At 50.8% G+C, this 22,286-nt stretch overlaps 1 protein-coding gene across 3 annotated transcripts in view; it reads left to right on the plus strand.

Annotated features, from left to right (window-relative positions):
* Positions 1–8,309, plus strand: part of SYNDIG1L (synapse differentiation inducing 1 like) — a 45,217-nt gene extending 36,908 nt beyond the window's left edge. For 2 of the 3 annotated variants that reach the window (XM_077750673.1, XM_077750675.1), the window contains 4 exons: positions 4,517–4,683; positions 4,872–5,347; positions 6,260–6,400; positions 6,558–8,309. In XM_077750673.1, coding sequence (XP_077606799.1) covers positions 4,931–5,347; positions 6,260–6,400; positions 6,558–6,716 — 717 coding nt within the window. In that variant the 5' untranslated portion in view covers positions 4,517–4,683; positions 4,872–4,930 and the 3' untranslated portion in view covers positions 6,717–8,309. The remainder of the gene's footprint in view (positions 1–4,516; positions 4,684–4,871; positions 5,348–6,259; positions 6,401–6,557) is intronic. The other variant, XM_077750674.1, reaches the window with a different exon arrangement.
* The last annotated feature ends 13,977 nt before the right edge of the window (positions 8,310–22,286 follow it).

The raw sequence follows: 22,286 nt of genomic DNA on the forward strand, positions 1-22,286 counted from the left end.
TTACTGTATGGTGTCCTGTCCCTAGTCTGAAGGTGGCAGTGTGCTCTCTGTCTCTAAATCAGGGAGTGGAAAGAACCTAGGGCCCAGCTCAGTTCTCAGCTTGAAAAGAAACAAGCCAGGACCTGGGGCCTCCCAGGTCCACCTGTCCCTCTCCTTTTGCAGGGCCCAGACCTCTTGCCCAACTGTACGATCTAGAGCAATCTCCTCAGCTTCAGAATTGCAGACATCTTGGGCCACCTGGGTGGCTCAGTCAGTTAAGCATCCGACTTCGGCTCAGGTCATGATCTCATAGTCCATGAGTTCAAATCCCGCATCGGGCTCTGTGCTGACAGCTTGGAGCCTGGAGCCTGCTTCCAATTGTGTGTCCCTCTCTCTCTCTGCCCCTCCCCCACTCCTGCTGTCTCTCTCACTCTCAAAAATAAATAAACATTAAAAAAAGAACAAAAAAAAAGAATTGCAGACATCTCATGTCTTCCCTCTAGAGCAGAGTGCACACACCTGTGCGCATGTGTGCACATGTCACACACACGCAGAGACATGCTCACCAGCAAGTAAGCAGGCATACAGTACCACATGTACAGCAGGCACACACAGCCCAGATGAGACCAGGCAGAAGTGGAGATGAAAATTACTCTGCTTTGAATACTGGACCCTTATTCCAAGGAACAGGGAGAGGTAGCCCTCAGCAATAGGCCAAAATGTCAGGCGAGGCTACAGGTAGAGAAGCCTGGGCCTGGGACCTGCCACCCCCTCCTTCTGGCCAGGACTCAGTGCTGGGTCCCCAGGATTGGCTTAGTGGACTCCCATGTGGCCCTAGCAGGTTTTGGGGTGAGCATGACCTGCTAGAGACCAGTGACCTTTGGCTGGACTGTGAGTAGGTGCTATAGCCCATAACTTGGTTGCTTTATGGAAGCAGAGGTGTGTGTGTGTGTGTGTGTCTGTCTGTCTGTCTGTCTGTCTGTCTGTCTTTCTGTCTGTCCCAGGGCAGGCTTGGATGCTGTGCTCAGCCTTTTAACCTAGAAGGAACCCCAAGCCTGGAAAGCCTTAAAACCAAGTTTAGATAGTTCAGCTCAGAAGAAGTCTATGCACTTAATATTTTTCTGATTTAAAGGAAGTACATGCTCAATGTAAAACATAAATATGGGAAACAGAAAAAATATGGTGTAAAAAGGAAAATGAAAAATACCTGTGCTCCCACCCCTGGAGATAATCACCATTGACGTTTTGGCAGAGTTAAGATTATATGCACATACCATTTTCTTTTCTTCCCTCTCACTGAATCTGCAATGAGCATTTCCTCATGTCATTCTTCTTTGTAAACCTGTTCGAAGGCCTTGTACCACTGGATTGTTGTACCATAATTTATTTAACTTGTCCCCGATTGTTGGACATTCAGGTGGCTTTCAGTGTGTCCCTTTTGTGGAAACCCAGGATCATACATCTTTGTACTTGAAGCTAAGAAGCCCCTGCCCAGAGGCACCATCAGTGTGGTGGAGAGGAGTATAATCCAGGAAACGCTTCGTGGTTTGGGTTTCAGTAGCTCAGCTGGATATACTTTGACCAAGAGAGGATGGCTGGCAAAAGCAGGGGGATGAGCTGGGACCCAGGTGCCCCTGCCTGCCTTGGACAGTGGACAGGTGCCCTACAAGTGCCCCCACAGTCTCCCGAGCTCTGGGGCCTGATTCCTGGCCACAAGTATCCTTCCTTTCCTTCTGGGGGATTGGACAGGTGATTGCCAAGGCCTCCTATGCCTCCTTCAGGCTATAGGGCAGGGTGACGTTGATGTATTAGTCTGCTCTGAGGGCTCTGGGGCTGGTCCTCCCCACAGCAGCCTGCCAAAAGGCCCCCACACACCTCTGCCTATGCAGATGGCAACAGGCTTGAGGCTGTAAGCAGAGGGGGCATTAATTAGGACCAGCTCGAGGAGAGGCCAGGGACCTGTGGGAGCCATATCCTAGAATCCCATAGGGTGGGCAAGATGGAGGTCAGAGCCAGCACTGTGGCAGCCCAGGGGGAGTTGGGAAGTCAGAGGATGATGCTATGGCTCTAATGTGCATCTGACAAAGAGATGCCTTGCCTTCCCTTTGCTTCCTTCAATGTGCTCAAAGGGTCATGACAGGGAAGGTAGCACCTCATTGGGTTCTGAGCATGCTCAACTATTCCTGTGTCTTGACAGGGGACAGGGAGTGGGGGAGTTGACTTCTGCAGGGCTCCTTGAGGCTATCGGCTCATAGAGTGCTAGTGCCACCATCGATGACCATTTAATTCAGCCCCTCTTATTACAGATAGGTAAACCGAGGTGCCAGATCAATAAGCTAATGTGGGTGAGTAAGGAATAGAATCCCAGTGTGCCTGACTCCCAAACCCATGAGCCTTATGCTCATGTGCCCTTCAATTATACATCTGCAGGTCACATCTGCTGGTGTGGGGGAGGCTCTGACAAGGACTCAAAAACTGCCCTCAGGGGTCAGAAGAGATCAGTCCCACTGTGAATCTGCCAGAGGAGCCCAGGCACAAGCCTGATCCAGCAAGGCCCCTACCTGCAGTAAGGAACCTGTCCACATATTATAGTCCCAGGGGCTCCCCTGCATTTTGATCCATAGAGAGGAAAGAAGAGGGAGAAGTAGTGAAGCCCTGGCATTTATGAGCTTCACCCCTCCCAAGAACTGATGTCCCATCTCTGCATGTGGAGAAGCTTCTTCCACAGCTGGGTGACAGCCCAAGTAGAACTTGTAACTGCTTCATGTGCCAAAAGAGCCCCCAGGTGCAGGGCAGCCCAGCACCACGCGTGTCCTCCCTGAAGGAAGAGTTGGGCACCTGGGCCACACGCCCTTCTTTGGGTCCTACCAGGATTCTGTTAGACATTCTTGGAGCCCCAGCCCCAGAGGTCACACTTCTCCGGGTTCAGAGCCTCTGAGACAAAGCCAGGGCAGACTTCTCTTCCTCCTTTGCCTCCAGGCAGGCACAGCCCTCACTCCTCCCTCATAGCAGGCCAGCCAAGGGACCCTGGCCCCCCATGGACCCACCCTTAATGCCTTCCCCTAGCCCTGCCTGTGCCTCCCCCACCTCACTCTGTCCCATTCCCCATTATTCCTGGGGCCATGCTCTGTCTTCAGGTTTCCCAAAAACCAACTTTCTAGAATCCAACCACTTCTCTTAGGAAAGAAAGAAAAATGGCCAGGCTCTGGCTATGGATTCCTGATGGGAAGTGGGAGTGGAGAAGGGGGCCTAGACAAACCCATCCCTGAAGGCATAAATCCTTTCCCACACTTTTCCCTTTACCATCAGGCCAGAAATGACCTTGGGCAGCATAGAAGCCCCTGCCACTTATCATGTACATTGGCACATCAGCCATCTCTTTGGATCCTCAGAACAACCTTGTGAGTTGGGCGGGAATTATCATCTGCACTTTACAGATGAGGAAACCCAGGAGGGCATGATTATTGACCCAAAGTATCAAGGCCAGGACTGACTCTCCCATCTTCAGATTATAAATCCAGGGCAAGACATGACCCTATCACCCTTCAACATTATGATGGGGTTGGGAGGGTGTGAGTAGGGTCCCTGGGAGGGCCTGCCCCCCTTCTCCATATGCCATTTCTACCTGCCACACCCCAGCATGTCTGCGGGCTTTGCTGTAAACACATGTATAGACTGCCTTTCCCTCCTTCAGCCAGCTCTGAGCACCTACTGTGTGCCCTTCCCAGGTGCTCAGGGCTGGCTGAAGGAGGAAGAAGTAGTCCTAGAGGGTGTCTACACTAGCCCTTGCGTGTGTCTACACTTCCAGCTGGGATGTGCAAGTCTAGACTTTAGTGCCCTGGAGGCCCTGCCTTAGATCCCACAGGACTTCCTGAAACCACAACTTACCTCAGAGAAGAGATTAGTCTAAGGAGCACCCCTCTAAGACCATAACTGGGAAGAAGCATCCTTCCCTGTGAAGAATCGGCTGCAATTAGTACGTGGCCTGTGCTGAGCTCTGAGCAAGCATGGTCCCATCCAACCCTAAAACAAATCTTCCTCAACCCAGTATCCCACCTGCCACCAAGTCCTATCAATATCTCCCAAGGCTGCTCCCCTTTTCTTCATCTCCTCACCATTGAGTCCCAGCTGTCCTCAGCTTACCTGAAGCCATGGCAAAGCCTCCTATCAGTGTCACAATCAGTCCAGCCCTTTCCAAGCCACTCCCCACACAGCGCTGGCAAGGCTTCTGGACCCAAACCCTATCTAACCCCTACTGCCAAGTCACCGGAAGCCACCTTAGACCTAAACAGGCTGCATAGTCTGGCCACACTCCCTGTCTCACCTCTCCGTCTCTACCTTGAGAGGCACCAGCCTTCTCCCAGCCTCTCAGAGCAAACATCCTTTATCCAGGTCTCTGCATGAAATGTGTTCCCCTTCCCTTGCCTTACCAACTGGTCCTCTTTCTTCAAATCTCAGCTCCCAAGCCTTCCCTATACCTTTGTGTCTGTTCTGTGCCTTGCACGTTCTTAGGCCCCTTGATGTCTTTCTCCTTCAGGGCAGGTGTCTTCGCCACCGCCGTGAGCTCCGTGAAGACTCTCTGCCAAGAGTCCCCTTCTCTCTGCTCACCTTTCTCACCTCCGTGTCCCCAGTGTCTGCCTGATGGGGAGCTGATGCTCAACTGATATGTGTTGTCAGGATAAATGAATGAACCAACTCTATGAGGTAAGTGCTGTGGCCATGCCCAATTTGTAGACTATGAAAGGGACACCCTGAGAAGCTAAGTGGCCAACTCAAGGTCCCACAGCTGGCCGGTGGCAAAGGCAGGGTCTGAGGGCCTGAGTTCTTAAACATTTCCAGTCCTACATCCAGAGCCCTGGACTCAGCATTTGTCTGTCTTGCTCACCCATCAGGCTCTCTGAGGACAGCTCAACTGGCCCAGGCTCCCCTCCCTGGAGCTGCCCCCGGAACCATGGAGAGTCTGAGTGAACTGCAGAACCCTCTGCTGCCTCGGAGCCCTGCCCCCCTCCATGGCCCCTACCCCTACCCTGAGGCTTCGCCCAGCTGGTCATGCCAGGAGAAACTCTACTCCTACCTACTGGGTGGTGCTGGCTCTGCTCGCACCCACCAGCTCCTGGACCCAGGATCCCTGCAGCTGGCCGTGGAGGCCTGGTACAGGCCCACCTGCCTCCTGGGGAGGGACAAGGTCAAGGAACCCAAGGCAAACAGCTGTGAGACCAGCTTCACAGAGAACAGGGAGCCCCAGGCTGGGCCCACGGAGCGGTCCACAGAACCTGGCCAACTAGAAGAGGATGTCACCATCCAGACTGTGTCCTATGGGGTTCAGGAAGAGCTACAGGGCCAGGATAATGACCAGGAAGAGGAGGAGGTGAGTGCATATGTTTAAAATGCAGATTCCCAGGCCAACCTCTAGGTGTTGAGATTCAGTAGGCCTGGCTTGGGGCCCAGGAATCTATGTTACCAAAGAAAAGGTACTTCCAGCACAGATGCTGTCCACACTTTGAGAAACACAAACTTGGGTTGATGACTTAATTTTTTTAAGTTTATTTATTTATTTTGAGAGAGAGAGAGAGAAACACGAGTAGGGGAGGAGCAGAGGGAGAGAGAGAGAACCCCAAGCAGCCTCCACACTCTTAATGCAGAGCCTGACATGGGGCCCAAATGCATAAACCGCAAGATGACGACCTGAGCTGAAGTCAGACACTTAACCGACTAAGCCACCCAGGTGCTCCAATAACTTAATTTTGTAATAGCATTTATTGCTCTTGTTTTCTTAATTATATAAGTAACTTAAAAATACAGAAAACCACTGGAAGAGAACATTATTTTAATAGATGATGTTCTAGTCTTTTTTTGTTCAATGTTTTTCTCCCACCCTACTCCCCCAAAAAGACCTTGCTGTATATAGTTTATAACTAGATTTTTCTCTCTAAGCAACGTATCTCAGTATCACTCCATGTAATTTAATATTTGTCTACAAGGTGATTTTTAAGGGTTTCATGGTACCCCATTGTATGTTCTTCCATCACTTAACTCAACCTCTCTTCTTTCACAATTACTATCTGGTGATACACATGCCTGTACATTAATACTTATATTCTTTCTTTATATGCTTGTGCTAATTCCAAAGGAGGTAATCAGTGGGCCACAGTTAAGTTGGGTAGAGAGTACCAAGCCCAACCTACACTCCCACCCACAGGAGATGACACTACCAGTGGTCCCACGTCTTTGCCGCTGGTGATCCTGGGCCTGTTCTCAAAAGCCCACTCGTGTTTTGCAGAGTGATGTGACCTCAACAGACAGCGAAAGTGAAGACAACTTCGTGGCGCTGCCCCCCAGGGACCACCTGGGCCTTACTATCTTCTCCATGCTCTGCTGTTTCTGGCCCCTGGGCATCGCTGCCTTCTACTTCTCCCAGGGGGTAAGAGCATGAGGGGCACAGGGCATCTGCTGCTGCCCCCTCCCTCCACTGGAGGGCTTGACCCTCCATGTGCAGCACTGGGTGGGAGCCCGGTGGGCTGGGGCTGCGTTCCCAGCCGTGGGGACATGTCCTTTTACCAGCATCTCTCTCTCTCTAGACCAGCAAGGCCATCTCCAAGGGAGACTTCCGCCTGGCCAGCACCACCTCCCGCAGAGCCCTCTTCCTGGCCACACTCTCCATCGCCGTGGGCGCTGGTCTCTATGTGGCCGTGGTGGTGGCTCTGGCAGCTTACATGTCCCAGAATGGCCATGGCTAGTGGCCAGCAGAGCCTGGAACCCTGGCTCACCTCTCTGCCAAAGGAGGTAGTGAGGCTTAGGGTTGCAGACTCTCTGGAGAGCCCTGGTCCCTGAAGACAGTCCACAATCCTGGCTTGTTGTGGGGAGGCCTCCCAGGCTGTAGCTGGCAGGGCTCCACCATCACTTCTTGTCTACAGCCCCCAGTATCAGAGCAGAACCACGACCACCACCCTCTCGCCCAGGCTATGTCAGGAAGCAAGAGAGAATAGGGCTGCCCACCAAGCCATCTAGGCAGGACCTACCTCTGGCTTGAGGCTGTCTGGGGACTCAGCCTATTCTGTCCCCCCTCCCACCACGGGTCACCTGCCAGGCCAGCAGCCCACTTCCCAATCTTCTAGCCTCTCCACAGAGAAAAAGCAGAAGATTACTGGGAGATAAAAGGACACCTGGGGGTAGGGGATCTGACCCAGTTCTTTGGGCTAATCGGAGTCTCCACTCTGGGGACAACCTGAGCTTCCCCAGCTCCATTCTTGGGCCCCATGAGGCCAAGACCTCCAGCCAATCAGGAGGGAAATACACAGAAACACAGGGGCCCCTGGCTCTTCCTGGCTGTCTCCTGTGGGCTTGCAAGACACCATAGATTCTAGATAGAGAAGAAGAGTCCCAGGCATGTAAGCTCTACACCCAGGGTAGGTTCTTAGAGCTTCCTTGTGCAGGAATAAAAGACAGATGTGATGACAGAGGTTCTGAATTATTGCCAGACTACTTAGGCCTCCCTGTTCCACCTCTGGTCCCCACCTCTATCATCCTTTTCTGGTCTCCTCCTGGGAGGCCCTGAGCTAATACCATCCCAGAGAGTGTCATTAGCCTACCAGCCACGGAGCAGAGGGCCCTAGATCCAGCCCTGTGGGAAAGCAGCAAGGAGAGGCCTTGGGGAGTCATGAATGTAAACGAGGGGAGGATACAGGACTGGCATGGGGGCTGAGCAACCCAGCAGTGCTCAGAAGTCTTCCTGGAGAAGGTGTCCCTTGAGCAAGGTCTAGAGGGATGAGGAGAATTCATCTAGGAGATTTGTTTCCCCATAACCTTTAGTTTTCATGAACAGGGACATGGCAGGAGTCTCCCAAGCTATTCGGATTATGCCTAGGGCATCTGGGCTGGAGCCAAACTACAGCCATTTCTGAGGCTTCACCACCTCGGAGAAGAAGGTTAGGCAGCATGCTCTCAAAGACCAGTGATGTTTTCCCACCTCAGAATGCTGGGGGTCAGCTGTCTTCACTGATGTCCCTAATCAGAGCTGCTCCCAACACCTCCAGCCACTAGGGAACATCCAGAATTTTAGAGGCATCCAGGCAGCCAGGAGGGCGGTACCTTGGGAGGGCAGGCCTGTCTGGGCTCAAGCAAAAGACCCAACTGTGCAGGATCTGGGGACTTGGTCATTCCCAGGCTGCACCCAGAGCCCAGGGCTGTGGATCAACCACTGGCCCACCTTGTCCCACCATCCTCCCCAACCTGGCCTTGCCCCCACCCTCTACTCCCTGCATCCCCTGAAGTCCCACAGGCCCAGGATCAGTGGTTTTAATATCCCACAATTGTATATATTTATCCTTGTAATAAACATTTCTGTAACACTGGTGTCCTCTGGGCCTCTTAGTGTCCTCACCTGCCTGCACCTTGCCTGCAGCCCACTGGCCTCCGGGACTGTCCTCCAGCCACATATCTGCTGCTCTGGGCCCCTGGGAGTTTTCTCAAGAAGGTCTTAGGAGAAGAGGTGGCCGGAGTACCCACCCACCCCACAACTGCTCTGCTCAGAGTAGCCTGGACATAGAGTGATGGCGTGCACTTGACTCCACGCAGGACAAGACACGGTCTGTGCCTGAAGGAAAGTCCCTTCTAGGTTCAAGAGCTTGCAGGTCCGGAGGAAGGGTGATTGAGGCTCTGCTGAGCTGTCTGTAGCTATCAAGGGGGAACATGGGGCCTGAAGAGCACCAAGGAGCCCCACTCCCCTGGTGCCCGTTCTCAAGTCCCTTGTACCTCCCTCTTGCTCCAGGGCAGTGCGGGGAGGGGCCCATCTCCTCCTCAGGCCGCGGCCTGGGCACCAAAGCTCCAGTATCCTCTCCCCACGAGGCCCCCAGGAGCCTGCCCAGGCCAGCAAAGGGACCAGCTTGGCCTCAGATCACCTTGTGTGGAGGGCCCTGGGGGAGGTGGGGTCTGCACACCCCACACCTGCATGTGTCCCACAGCAAGACCCAGCTATTCTCTCTTGCACACACACATGCTGCATGGGCTGGACGCCCTGGAGACAGAGATTAGCACCAGGTGTATATTAGGGGCTGATCTTGGGGTATCATTTGAGGAAGGGAGGAGGAGGCAGATCTGGGCAGGGGGAGGTCAGACTGTGAGGCAGGCCTAGATGCAGTGGGGTCTGGAGTCAGGATGCCCTTCAGGGTTAAGTTGGGACAAAGGGCCATGCCTTTCTTCCCCCCCCCCCCCNCCAGAAAAGGAGAAGGGCCTGGGGGGAGGAGGCTCTCTTCAGCTGGGGCAGCCCCCCCCAAGGCGGCTTGGCCTGAGGCTGTTTGCCATACACCTTCAGGGGCTGGAGGACCAAGCCGGTCATTCCTGCAGCTCCCTCACCCCAGCAGCGACACATCACCACACCCACCACACCCACCACACCCACCACGCAGCATCAGGCCCTGCGGTGTCACCTGGCGCCACTCGGCATTTACTTCCACACATCCGAGGCTGTTCCCTGGGAACTCTGCGACACTAGGCAAGGCCAAGCCAAAGTGCCTGAGAGCCAACAGCCCTGTCCGGAGGCTTCACTCAGTGACGGATGGAAGCTGGCGTACAGAAATCCCCAACCTTCTGCCCTCTGGCTGGGGGAATCTGAGTCTTATCCTACACTTGCCATGGCCCCAGTTCGCTGAGACCATGGCCCTCACTGGCTACCTTCTCCACCTCACCTTCTTCCTCACTCTCCTGCTCTGCTATCTGGGGTCGTCTACCTGCAATTGAATCCTTGTCTCTGGGTCGGCTTCTAGGGGAGAACAAACCAAAGCGCATGCATGTGTGTACATGGTACATATATGTAGCATACATGTGCACGTGCATGCACACACACGTAGGCACAGGCGTGCAGTCATGCGCACGCGCACACACACACACGGGTACAGCCCACACATGCACAAGTACTGCAGGCCACGCTCACAGATGCACACCCGCATATAACGGGTAAAGAAGGAGATGTGGTGGCCGAGGAGTCTCACCTGGCCCTGCCAGCTGTGCAGTCTCGCCCCATCGCCAGGCTGGCCGGGCCCCAGAATGGGCAGTGGGCAGCACACACAGCAGTCCAGGCCCTGTCTCACAGCCCAGATGATCCCCACCTCCTCCCTAGCCCCCCAGAATGCTGCTTTCAGGCCTTGAGATGGGGGAGAAGAAGCCCAATGATTTCCTATGATCACCTGCTCCCCCTCCTTATTACCCCCTCCCTTACCCCAGAAGCAAATTCAGACTCTGCAGGAGAAAATGGAATCAGAAACGGAGCCCCCAGGGGGTCTCCTCCTACACAGTCCCTTAGAAAGAGCCCATTCTGCAGAGCCTGGGCTCCTTCAGATCAGTTCCTGCAGCAGGGGCAGGACCCCCCCCACCCCCAGTCCAGCTGAGGCCTGCCTCTGGGTGCGCCTAGGGCACTTTCTTGGCCTCCGCTTCCCAGCTCTGCCTGAGCCTCAGCGCCTGAGGCTCCTGGGAGACTGGGGGTGGAGGGAGGCTGGCTGTTACCCCTCTGCAGGCTGGCTCCTCAGGCTGGCAGAGAGAGGCTGGGGGCAGGGAGGGTCCCCCGGGTAAAGGTGCCCGTGATGAGCTGCTGCGCTAGCACATCTGTGCAAATATTACCAATTATTTTCCTCACTATAAACACCCAGCAGGAAGGCAGGGAAGCAACCAACCCAAACTGTTTAAAATAGAAAGTGAAATTGCTGCACAGGGAAGTCGGGGCAGCAGGCAGAGAAGGGGCCCTGCACCGAGAATCCAGAGTCTTTCCATCCCCCACCAGCTGCCCTTAACCTGCACCTGCTCCTGTGACTTCATCTCAACTTTCTCCTCTGCCCAACAGGCAAAACCGAGGGGAAGGGTCCCCGTCTGGCGGATGGGGGATATGAGTGAGGGTGGAGGCCACTGGGGGAGGGAAGAGAGCTGAGGGAGGCACAGAGGACCCAGCACTGAGGCAGTTTCCTGCCCTGGCCAGGCCGTGGAGCCTCGGTGGAGTGCGGGGAGGAAGCCTCCCTTCCTTGTGGCCACAGGCCTTGGGAGGCTGGGCCAACTGGAAACAGTGACCTGCCACCCACTGAGTGAAAGGAATTTTTCTGATGGTGGCCAGAAAGTGACTCCTGGGCCCCAGCAGCCTTTCCTGTCCCTCCCTCCACACACAGGGCTGACAGATAGATAGCAGGGCTCTCATGCAGTCACACAGGTGGCCAAAATGGTGAAATGTTTCCATACCAGTTGATACATACATCCTGCCCCAAACACCTCCCTCCCAGCACCCCCCACACATGGTTCCCTTTCCTAACTCCCTGAGCCCTCCCCTGGGACCCCCAGATGGTTCCCCAGGAATAAAGGGTTAACAGCTGACACAGCAGCCCCCTCCCCCAAATGCATTGGTCCATGGCTGGGCTGTCCCTGGATGTGCCCCTGCCCACCTCCCAGGGAGGGGGCTCTAGGCAAACCCACCACCCCTCAATGTTAACACTTATGTCCCTGCTGCTTTCCAGAGGTGCAGCAGACCATCCAGATGATAGGAGGGGGGGATGCTGAGGGCCGGGATGGGCCGCCAAGTTGTCAAGGATGCAAATGTCACAACACGGAAGGACCTAGTCACAGTCCCTCAGGCTACCGATGAGACAACTGAGGCCCAGAGAGGGAGATGAGTTGCCCAATCACCCAGCAATTTGTAAACCAAGCCCAGGTCTTGCCTCCCAGGCTCTGCTGAGCAAGGGTGGTGATTGTCTGCCTGCCGTGGAAACAGAAAACCCAGGGATGACCGCTGCTGCCCTGCGAATATTAACACACTTGCTTCCCTCAGCCTTCCTTCCCAGGCTGTTTCCTGCTTCAGAGGCTTCCCTCCCTGGGGCTGACACCTCGGTCCTTCTATCCTTCTATTTCGGTGGAATGGAATGGCAGGGGTGGGGCGGGAAGATGACAGTCTTACCCAGCCCTGCCTGCCCCAGGCTCACAGCAGACACCCCCACCCCCCACCGTGCTTTCACATCCTGTCTGCAATAAGGGGAGGCCACACTCTCAGGGGTGGGGGGTGCCCCGCGGAGACACTCAGATGTTCTGAACAAAAATAAAAGGTGTTCCTGCCGCCCATCTGCATTTCCAACGTACATCCCTTGAACCTCCCTCCCTCTAAAGAGCCAGGCTTCAAAGCCACTTCTAGCTCCATGAGGAAATAAAGAAATTCCCAGTGCACAGGGTGCCCAAAAGGCAACAGGAAGGGGACAGAGGGGAGAGCAGATGTGTGTATAACAGTGGGCAGGACCCCAGGTGAAGCTGCAAGGGGCAGGCTATGTTGACAGAGCACCTGCAGTACACACTGCCATGGTGTTTCTGTCCCCATTTAACATATAGAGAAACTGAGGCCGAGAAGGCCTCCTTTTGTCTTGTTTCCACAGCTCAGTGAATGGTACCAGGACCTCTGGGAGACTTGTGGCTCCACCCTCACCCACACATCCCCTACTCTCCCACGCCCTCATCAACTCCCAGTCCTCCCCCCGTCCCCCGCCAACTTCATCCACATCCCAACTCCTGAGGCCAACTCCTGGGCGTGTTTCCTTGATCCCCTGCAGCTCCATCCCAGCTGCCTGGGAAACACAGCCCACAACAGCGGTTGACCTGGAGCCAGCCTGCCCTGTTCAAATCCTATCTGGCTTTTCTGTACAACCTTGAGTGTCCTCCCATTTGGAAGACGGGGACCTTGATGGTGAGTAGTACCTAAGGCTGCTGTGATTCTTACACACATGAATACTTGTATGGCTCCCACAATAGCCTCAGACCTCTATGTAAGTGCTAGGTGGGAGATGCTTGTAGTTATCTCCAGTTGACCACGACCCTAACCGTAAGTTGCTCACCCACCCCGCCCCGCCCCTACCCCTACACAGCCAAAGAGATTAAAGCCAAAGTCCTGGCATACCTCCACCTTGGGGACCGTGCTCAGCAGATCCCAGCTGGTAGCAAGCTGAAGCCCCGGGTCTGTTTCTTGTGTTCCCTCTGCCTGTAATTCCCTTATCTGCCTTGACTCCCTGACCTTTTCTTCCAAACTGATAAAAATCCTCCAAGACACAGGTCTAGAAAATACCATCTTCTCCATAGCCCTTTTTGACAACTCCCTCCCACAGACACACACCCCCACCCAAAACCAATAGAACTGCCCCTTTCATGAGCCACCATTGCATCCATTCAAATTGCCACATCGATGGATGAGCTGTTAGCTCCTCAGAGGGTGGGATTGCATGTGATCCCAGCATCCCTAGGTGTGCTGTGGGGCCTGCTCTCAGTAGATGCCACACAGCCAGAGAGGGTCCGGGTCAGGACTCTCTCTCTGCTGCAATTTCTCAGAGGGACAAACCCACAACTTCTTGGAGGATATAGGAGTTGGGAGGGTTTTAAACAGACCTGAGTCAACAGAGGAGACCCCCAGGGTGTCCATTCTGGTGATATGTGAATAGGAACAGACAACAAGACTCACACACCTCCCCGGCCTTTCATTTGGGATGCCCGAAAGACTGCAGTGAGGTCTGTTGGAAGACATAACAAAAGGAAGCCAGAGTGGCTGCTTGCTCTTCATCCCTTCTGGTCTCCTCAAAGCTCCAGGCTGAGAACAGAGAAGAGGTTCTTTCTCAATTTCCTTTGCTCCTAACTCAGCCCCTGACTCACCTCCACCCACATCTTCCAAAGTAGCCGACAAGTCAGAGGGCCACTGACCCATCCACTGCCCCCTCTGAAGGTCAAGGCTGAAAACAGGAGCCCTGCTTCACCCGGTCTCACCACCTCCCCCAAACCTCCCTGACTTGTCTACTTGGCCCCATCTGTGTTGCCAAGCCCCAGGCCAAGCCCCCATCAGCTCCCACTCAGGCTCCTACAAAAGCGGCCTGGATGTTGTGACCAGTGCTACAACAGGAATGAAACTTGAGGACCTCGTACTAAGTGCAATCAGCCAGTCACAAAAAGACAAACACTGTGGGATGTCACTTTTACGAGGCACCTAGTGTACTCAAATTCACAGAGACAGAAAGTAGAATTTGTTTGCCAAGGGCTACAGGGAGAGGAAAACGGGGAGCTGTCCTCGAATGGGTAGGGAGTTTCGGTTGCGCAAGATGAAAAAGTTCTGGAGATCAATTGCACAACGTTGTGAATAACTTAACGCTAATGAACTGTATGCTTAAAAATGGATAAAATGATAGCTTTTATATCATGCGTTTTGTACCATATTTTTTAAAGACTGGGACAAGTAATAATTACTATTGTAAAGGAATACTTTAATCATATTACAAACCTTTTCAGTCTCTTTTCAAAGATTATTATTATTTTTAAATTTTTTTAATGTTTATTTATTTTTGAGAGAGAGAGCCAGAGCATGAGCGGGGGAAGGGCAGAGAGCGAGGGAGACTCAGAATCTGAAGCAGGCTCCAGGCTCTGAGTTGGCTGTCAGCACAGAACCCAACGTGGGGCTCAAACCCATGAACTGCGAGATCATGACCTGAGCCAAAGTCCGACCCTAACCGACTGAGCCACCCAGGGGCCCCAAAGGTTATTATCTTTTTAGGTTGCAAAATTCTACATGGTTTATTATGGAAATTAGCAATCCCTGAAGCTCCTCCCCCAACCTCCCTGACCCCCCCCACCCCCGACCCCCCTCCTTTTCTCAGTCCCAGAGATGCTGCTTTCAGTCTTTCGTTATTTACTATATTTCCTTTATTTTTTTTAAATTTTAATGTTTTATTTATTTCTGAGAGAGAGAGAGAGAGAGACAGCGTGAGCAGGGGAGGGTCAGAGAGAGAGGGAGACACAGAATCTGGAACAGGCTCCAGGCTCTGAGCTGTCAGCACAGAACCCGATGCGGGGCCCGAACCCATGAACCATGAGATCATGACCTGAGCCGAAGTCGGACGCTTAAAAGACTAGGAGGCCACCCAGGCGCCCCTTTACTGTATTTCCTTTAAAGAACAAATTTATTTGCTACTTCTTGATTTTTCAGGTTTTGGCGTTATGTAATGATTTCTCACCATGGAAAGGGACGATTTGGTTGTTCTCTAACCCCCTACCCTTACACACACATCCCACAAAACGTGTACATACCTCTCCCTGCCTCCATCATCAGCCCTCCCAATACAGTTATTTATAACTCTGATTTGATCAATATTCATTATTTGCCTTATTATGACTATGAATCTATTGTCAAATGAGCTGTATAAGATACTATCTTTTCTCATTGTTTTTTCCTGTGTAACATTTTTTTTTCCCTGGAGTTAAAAATTAACTTGTTCTTGGGGCGCCTGGGTGGCTTAGTCGGTTAAGCGTCCAACTTTCGCTTGGGTCACGATCTCGCGGTTCGTGTGTTCGAGCCCCGCGTCGGGCTCTGTGCTGACTGCCAGCTCAGAGCCTGGAGCCTGTTTCAGCCTGTGACTCCCTCTCTCTCTGACCCTCCCCTGCTCACGCTGTCTCTCTTTCTCTCCTAAAAATAAATAAAACATTAAAAAAAAATTTTTTTTTAATTAACTTGTTCTTGTCATTTAGTTTGCTAATATTTATCACCAATTTAACCACAAACTCTTTCTTTCAAAATGTTAAACATATTACCACTCCCTCGTGTTCTGGTTTCCAGATGCTATTTGAAAACTCCAATGCCAATTTGAGCCATAATCTTTTGCATAAAATCTACTTTTTCTCTGCAGACTTGCAGGAACTTTCCTTCGTCCCCCCCACCCCCAATAACCCCAGTTCCCAGCTCCGAGATAACTGGCATGCCTAGTTCCAGGGCCTCTGCATGGTTCTGTGATATAAGTCAGCTTCTTGTTCAAGTTTGTGATCTGGTTTTCCTGGGTCTGTTAAATCCATCTACTTTTCAACTTCCAAAGCTCTGTGGCTAATGATTCCTCTATGTTGTTCTTTGCCTTATGTTTTTCTTTTTCCTTTTAAATAATTCTACTATAGTTTGGGGAGACAGCAAAATTGCACCAAGGTTAGGCCTTTAAAAGAGTCCTGCTTCATATGGAGGGTCCCCACACCACAGTCCCTCAAACCAACTGTTGTTCAGCTGAGAGGGCAAATACCCTCAAGAAAATAAATGACCTAAGTGTCCAATCTAAAAAATTAAAAAAAAAAACAAACAATAAACCCTGGGGTGCCTGGGTGCCTCAGTTGGTTGAGCATCCAACTCTTGGTTTCAGCTCAGGTCATGATCTCACAGTTCATGAGATGGAGCCCGGCATGGGGCTCTGTGCTGACGGCGTGGAACATGCTTAGGATTCTCTCCCTCTCTCTCCGCCCCTCCCCTACTTCACGGGTGCCTGCACACACTCTCTCCCAAAACAAAGAAACATTATTTTTTAATACGATAAACCCCAAAACAATATAAGGAAGGAGATGATAAAAAAATTAAATCAACAAAATAAGAAAACAAAAATGCGATGAAGACCAGCAAAGCCAAGAATTGATTCTCTGAATAGACAAAATAGACACAGCTTAGAAAAGACTGACCGAGGAGAAGAAACAATATGTAACACCATAAATGAAAAGAATAACATAACTGTAGTTAAAACAGAAGTTTGAAAGATAAAGACAGCCAAATATCTGAAGATTTTGGTTTTCCATGTAGCTATATTCACAAATAAGGTTATTATTAAAACTAAACAAGAATGCTATCAACCACTTTATGCCAACAAATTTAAAGTCTTAATAGAAATAGATAAATTCCTACCAAAACTGGAAAAAATACTTTTGTTTTTTTGTTTTATTTATTTTTGAGAGAGAGAGAGAGAGAGAGAGAGAGACAGCATGAGTAGGGGAGGGTCAGAGAGAGAGGGAGACACAGACTCCGAAGCAGGCTCCAGGCTCTGAGCTAGCTGTCAGCACACAGCCCAACACGGGGCTCGAACCCACAAACTGTGAGATCATGACTTGAGCCGAAGTCAGACGCTTAACCGACTTAGCCACTCAGGTGCCCCTGGAAAAAATACTTTTTAAAAAAATGTTTAGATTCAGGTTAGTTAACATATAGTGTAGTATTGGTTTCAGGAGTAGAATTTAGTGATTCATCACTTACATATAATACGCAGTGATCATCCCAACAAGTGCCCTCCTTAATGCCCAAAGATTATTTTAATTACCCCCAATGTAGACCTCCAAAATGACCTTTCTGCCTCCTCCCTGGCCTCCCCTTAGTTAAACTGAACTTTTCTAAAAGCAAATCTAGGGGCGCCTGGGTGCCTCAGTCAGTTAAGCATCTGACTTTGGCTTAGGTCATGATCTCACAGTTTGTGGGTTTGAGCCCTGTGTCAGGCTCTGTGCTGACAGCTTGGAGCCTGGAGCCTGCTTCTGATTCTGTGTCTTCTCTCTCTGCCCCTCCTCTGCTTGCACTCTGTTCTCTCAAAAATAAAATAAAAACATTTTTTAAAATTTTTAATAAAAATAAAAAATAAAGGCAAATCTACTCAGGTAAACCTCCCTGATTAAAGACTTCAAAGGATCTATTTATCTCTTAGATAACACCGAAACTCCTAAACCTGCTTACATGCCCTGCCTGCCTCCAGCTATATCTCACAACACACTCCCTCACACTCTCTGCATCCCATCATGCAGGCCTGCCCTTCACACTTGTAAGGTCTTTGCATATGTTATTCCCCCTGCCTGAAATTCCCCCTTTCTTTCCCTTCTTGGACTCATCAATTCCTTGTTACCCTTCATACCTTTGGCCTAAAGTTACTTCCTCCAGGAAGCCCTCCATCACCAGCCTGGCTGGATCCATTCTCATTATTGTGCATTCTCTGAGCCCCATGTGCCCCTTTTTCAAAGCCCAGATCCCAGTTGCAACTTTCCATTTAATTCTTTGAGTATGGGATTAGTGTCTGTCCCATTGGAATTCCAGTGCCTAGACAGGTAACAATTTAAGCAAACAAAAACAAATTCATGGTCAAAGATATATAAAATCAACTACAAAAATTAAAACATAATACTAAAAAGATATTAAGGGGAGGTGCCTGAGAAGCTCCATCCATTAAGCGTCTGACTCTTGATCTTGGCTTAGGTCTTAATCTCAGGGTTGTGAGTTCAAGCCTCATGCTGGGCTCCACACTGGGCGTGAAGCATACTTTAAACAAACAACAAAAAAAAGATATTAAGTACTTACTCTATACCAAGCCTTATTTTAAGCACTTCTCTGCCCCTGCTCTGTTTTCCTTTTTCCTTCCCTAAATGACACTGGGCAGGGCTTAGGGTTGCCGAGAGAGAATCCGTGTGTTTTACCCATAATGCGTTTTAAGGAATATTTACTCCCTATAACTCAAGAAGCCCACTAAGCCTGCCCAGCACCTGTCGAGCCACCTGGTGGATAGTGAAGACTAAGGACAGCCTCTGGCCCTTCCTGAATGGCCAATGAGAGGCAAAAAAGACAGAGCCATAGGAGCCTGCAGCCCATATAGGTGGAATCTGGAAGAGATTTTTAGAAAGGCAGCAGGAATCTTGGGAAACAAAACCACCAGGACCTGGGGGTGGGGTGGGGGTCATGGACAGGGGTGGTGGTGGCAGATCCTTGCTTCCATTCCATTTCCCAAAATGCTGTCCCATGTCCAGGGGACAGGTCAGCTGCTACCCTGCCCATGGCTGTGTGTTACCAAGGGAAGCTGGGAGAATGGTGCTGGAGTCAGAGGTCCTCACGAAGAACTGTCTGCTCACATAGGAGGAAGTGGGGATCTTCTCAACCACGGACAAGAAAGGAAAGGCAACATCAGGTTTTAGACTTGGATTAGTAAGCACCACCATATGCCAAGTACTGGGCTTATTCCCTTTTGTATTAATCCATATTTTATAGACAGGAAAAGGGAGGCTCAGAGAGATAAGGCAAATCACCCAAGCAGCTGGGAAGTTAGGGAGCCTTACAATAAACCGCTGAGTCTTCAGTCTTTAACCCTCTGTCCCTAAAATCCCATCGACCCAGCAAGGGTGAGTAGGAAAGTGAACTAAATATTCAGGATCAGAGATCAGCTTCCACCCCCACCTGCAACAATTCTTCATTTTCCTCTTTACCCAAATCTGGGCAGGAGCTGCATTTGGTTATCTGAGCAGAGAAACATCTCAGATCTCACCACCTCTGCCCAGCACTCCCTACCAGCTCCAGACCCCCTCTTTCCCTGCTTCCCCTCCCCACTCCCCCCTCCCCCCACCATGCCTACAGGTGGAGAAGTGATGAGAGGCTTTCTCCAGCTGCACCATCTTCCTGGGATGACATATGGAGGATTCCACACTCAGAGAAGCCAATTAACGACAAGATCCTGGTGGAGCTGCTGGACTCAGTACTGCTTAAAGCACCCCCCACCCTAGCAGCCTGCCCAGGAAGCCTCAGGGAGCTGCCAGCCAGAAGCTCCCCACTAGGGGGCCAGAGAACAGGTTGGGGAGCTGGGAAGCCAGTATAGCTCCAGCCCCCACCCCAGACTCTGCTCAGCCTTCCAACCTCCTTCTACCAGTGAACATCAGTTAAATACTGACTCAGCATCTATTAAGCTCGAAACAGTCTACTGTGCTCTCCAGGGCAGAATGAGTCCCTCTTCTTCAGAAATGACGCAAATGGACACAGGCTTCCAACTGGTCCTTTAACACCCCAAGTGTGCTCTTGCCTCGCTTTGCTTTTGCAACTGCTGGTCCTGGTCTTTCCACCAGAAACACCCTTCTCCTGATATCTGCTCTGCACTGCTGCTCAAATGTCACGTCTTCTTGGAGGCCCTCCCTAGCCACCTCATCCCTAAGCATTTACTCGCTTGACATTTGATTACTTGTGTTTGTCAGCCTTCTTCTACTGGATGCAAACTCCATGAGAAAGGACTCATGGCTCTTACTCATGGCTGGATGAATCCTCAGTGCTTAGCACAGGGACTGGTTCTCGGTATTCTAGCTGGGACCAGCTCTCTGTCCCCCAAGAGAGCCTCTCTCTTCCATCTCCCAAGGCTCCTCCTTTATAATTTTAAAGGATTAGTGGTTTCTAATGGAGTCTTAACTGGAATCCGTAAGGGTCATCAAAGAGAGAATGGGGAAGGAGGGCCCATAAGCTTTTTTTAAATTATTGTTATTGAGATGAAATTCTCATAACATGAAATTAACTGTTTTAAAGTGAATAATTTGCAGGGCACCTGGGTGGCTCTGTCAGTTAAGCCTCTGACTCTTGATTTCGATCATGATCTCATAGCTTGTGAGTTTGAGCCCTGCATCAGGCTCTGCGCTTAGTGTGGAGCCTGCTTGGGATTCCCTCTCTCTCTCTCTCTCTCTCTCTCTCTCTCTCTCTCTCCCCCCAACTTGTTCTCTCTCTCCCCCCCTCCCCCCACTTGTTCTCTCTCTCTCAAAATAAATGAATAAACTTAAAACAAAACTTTTCCAAATCTGTGGTAAGACTATACCAACTGACTGAAATATGTTTGGTAGATAAAAGCTTATAAAACATGGACAACATAACAAAAGAGATGCAGTTTCCAGGACCTGATTCCGTGATTCTGTAGCCACGCCCACAGACACAGCCGCCATTTCTGGCCGCTTATAAGAGGCCAGCCCCGTGTAGGCAATGTGTGTGCATTATCTTTTCACTCCCCACCCTCCAGCTTTCTAAAGCAGAGACTATCATCATTACGTAACGAGACAAAACAGGCTGTCCAAGGGCATTCAGGCTAGAGTGGTGGGGTTGGCATCTGAGCCTGGATTCTGGATCCAGAGGATGAACCTTGACCCCCTGGCATGTTTCATGTCACCTTGGGCACTCAGACTGGCTTCTCGGTCACACCTCACCAAGCAGTACTGTCAGCGAGGGGCTGGATGAGTGGGGCAGACGTGGGCTCTGAGGGGAGGCAGGAGGCCCAAGTGTGTGTGTGGAGAGGTGGAGGGGATGCTGACGTCAGGTAGCAACAACCTACCTCAAGGGTTGTTGGGATATTTAGAGATCAGGTATGAAAACGCACATCTCGGCGCCGGTTGGATTCCTAATGACTAATGTATATTGACTCAGAGAAAGGAGAGCTCAAGCTCACAACAGATGGAAAACACCTTAGATCTTGATTCTCAAAAGCTTATACTCTAAAGGGGGAAAGAGATCCATTCCAGTGACCCCGGTAAAGTCATTTGGTGTATGGGCTTCGGTTTCATCATCTATAAAGTACTTCCATTGCATTTCACATGCACCCTCATAAAGCACCCAACTTTATTTTTTTTCTTAAATAGTTTATTGTCAAGTTGGTTTCCATATAACACCCAGTGCTCATCCCCACAAGTGCCCTCCCCCATGCCCTTCACCCCCCTTCTCCTCTCCCCCACCCCATCAGCCCTCAGTTTCTTCTCAGCATTCAAGAGTCTCTCATGGTTTGCCTCCCTCCCTCTCCCCAACTATTTTTCCCCTTTTTTTCTCCCCCATGGTTCTCCATTAAGATCCTCCTAATGCACCTATATGTGTAAACATAAGGTATCTGTCCTCTCTGCCTGACTTATTTCGCTCAGCATAACACCCTCAAGTTCCGTCCAGGTCGCTACACATGGCCAGATTTCATTCTTTCTCATTACCATGTAGTATTCCATTGTATAGATGAACCACATCTTATTGATCCATTCGTCAGTTGATGGACACTTAGGCTCTTTCCATGTTTTAGCTATTGTGGAGAGTGCTGCTATGAACATTGGGATACATGTGCTCCTATGCATCAGCACCTCTGTATCTCTTGGGTAAATTCCTAGCAGTGCTCTTGCTGGATCATAGGGGAGTTCTATTGTTAAATTTTTGAGGACCCTCCATACTGTTTTCCAGAGAGGCTGCACCAGTTTGTATTCCCACCAACAGTGTAGGAGGGTAAAGCACCCGACTTTGATCACGTGTTCGCATGCGTGTCTCCTTGTTCTCCCATGAGCTCCTTAAGGTAGAGACCCCATCTGCTCATCTATGAACTCACCATTGCCCCAAAGAAACTCAGAAAATGTTAAAATAAATGAATAAATAGCAAATTCTGAGGGCTCTTCCAGCTCCGAACTTCTCCACGTCTGAGATTTCTGTTCAACAAATAATCCACTGTGGACTGGCCTGGGGCCTGCAGGACACAAAGAGATAAGCCATCCACAGTACTCCAACAATACCCACTTCTAGCGATTTTTAGGAATTCATGCTACAGATAGCCTTGCCCACATGCACAAAGATGTAAGTTCAAGGATACTCACAGACTCACTGTGCTATGGTAGCATTCAAAGATTAGAAACAGCCTGAATGCCCACCAATAGAGAGCTGGCTACATAAATTCTGGTACAGTCATCTAATGGAATGTCTATGCAGACATAAAAATGAAGCAGGCTGA

The sequence above is a fragment of the Crocuta crocuta genome, unplaced genomic scaffold, assembly GCF_008692635.1.
Source record: "Crocuta crocuta isolate KB4526 unplaced genomic scaffold, BGI_CrCroc_1.0 scaffold186, whole genome shotgun sequence".
In the NCBI taxonomy this organism is placed as follows: Eukaryota; Metazoa; Chordata; class Mammalia; order Carnivora; family Hyaenidae; genus Crocuta; species Crocuta crocuta.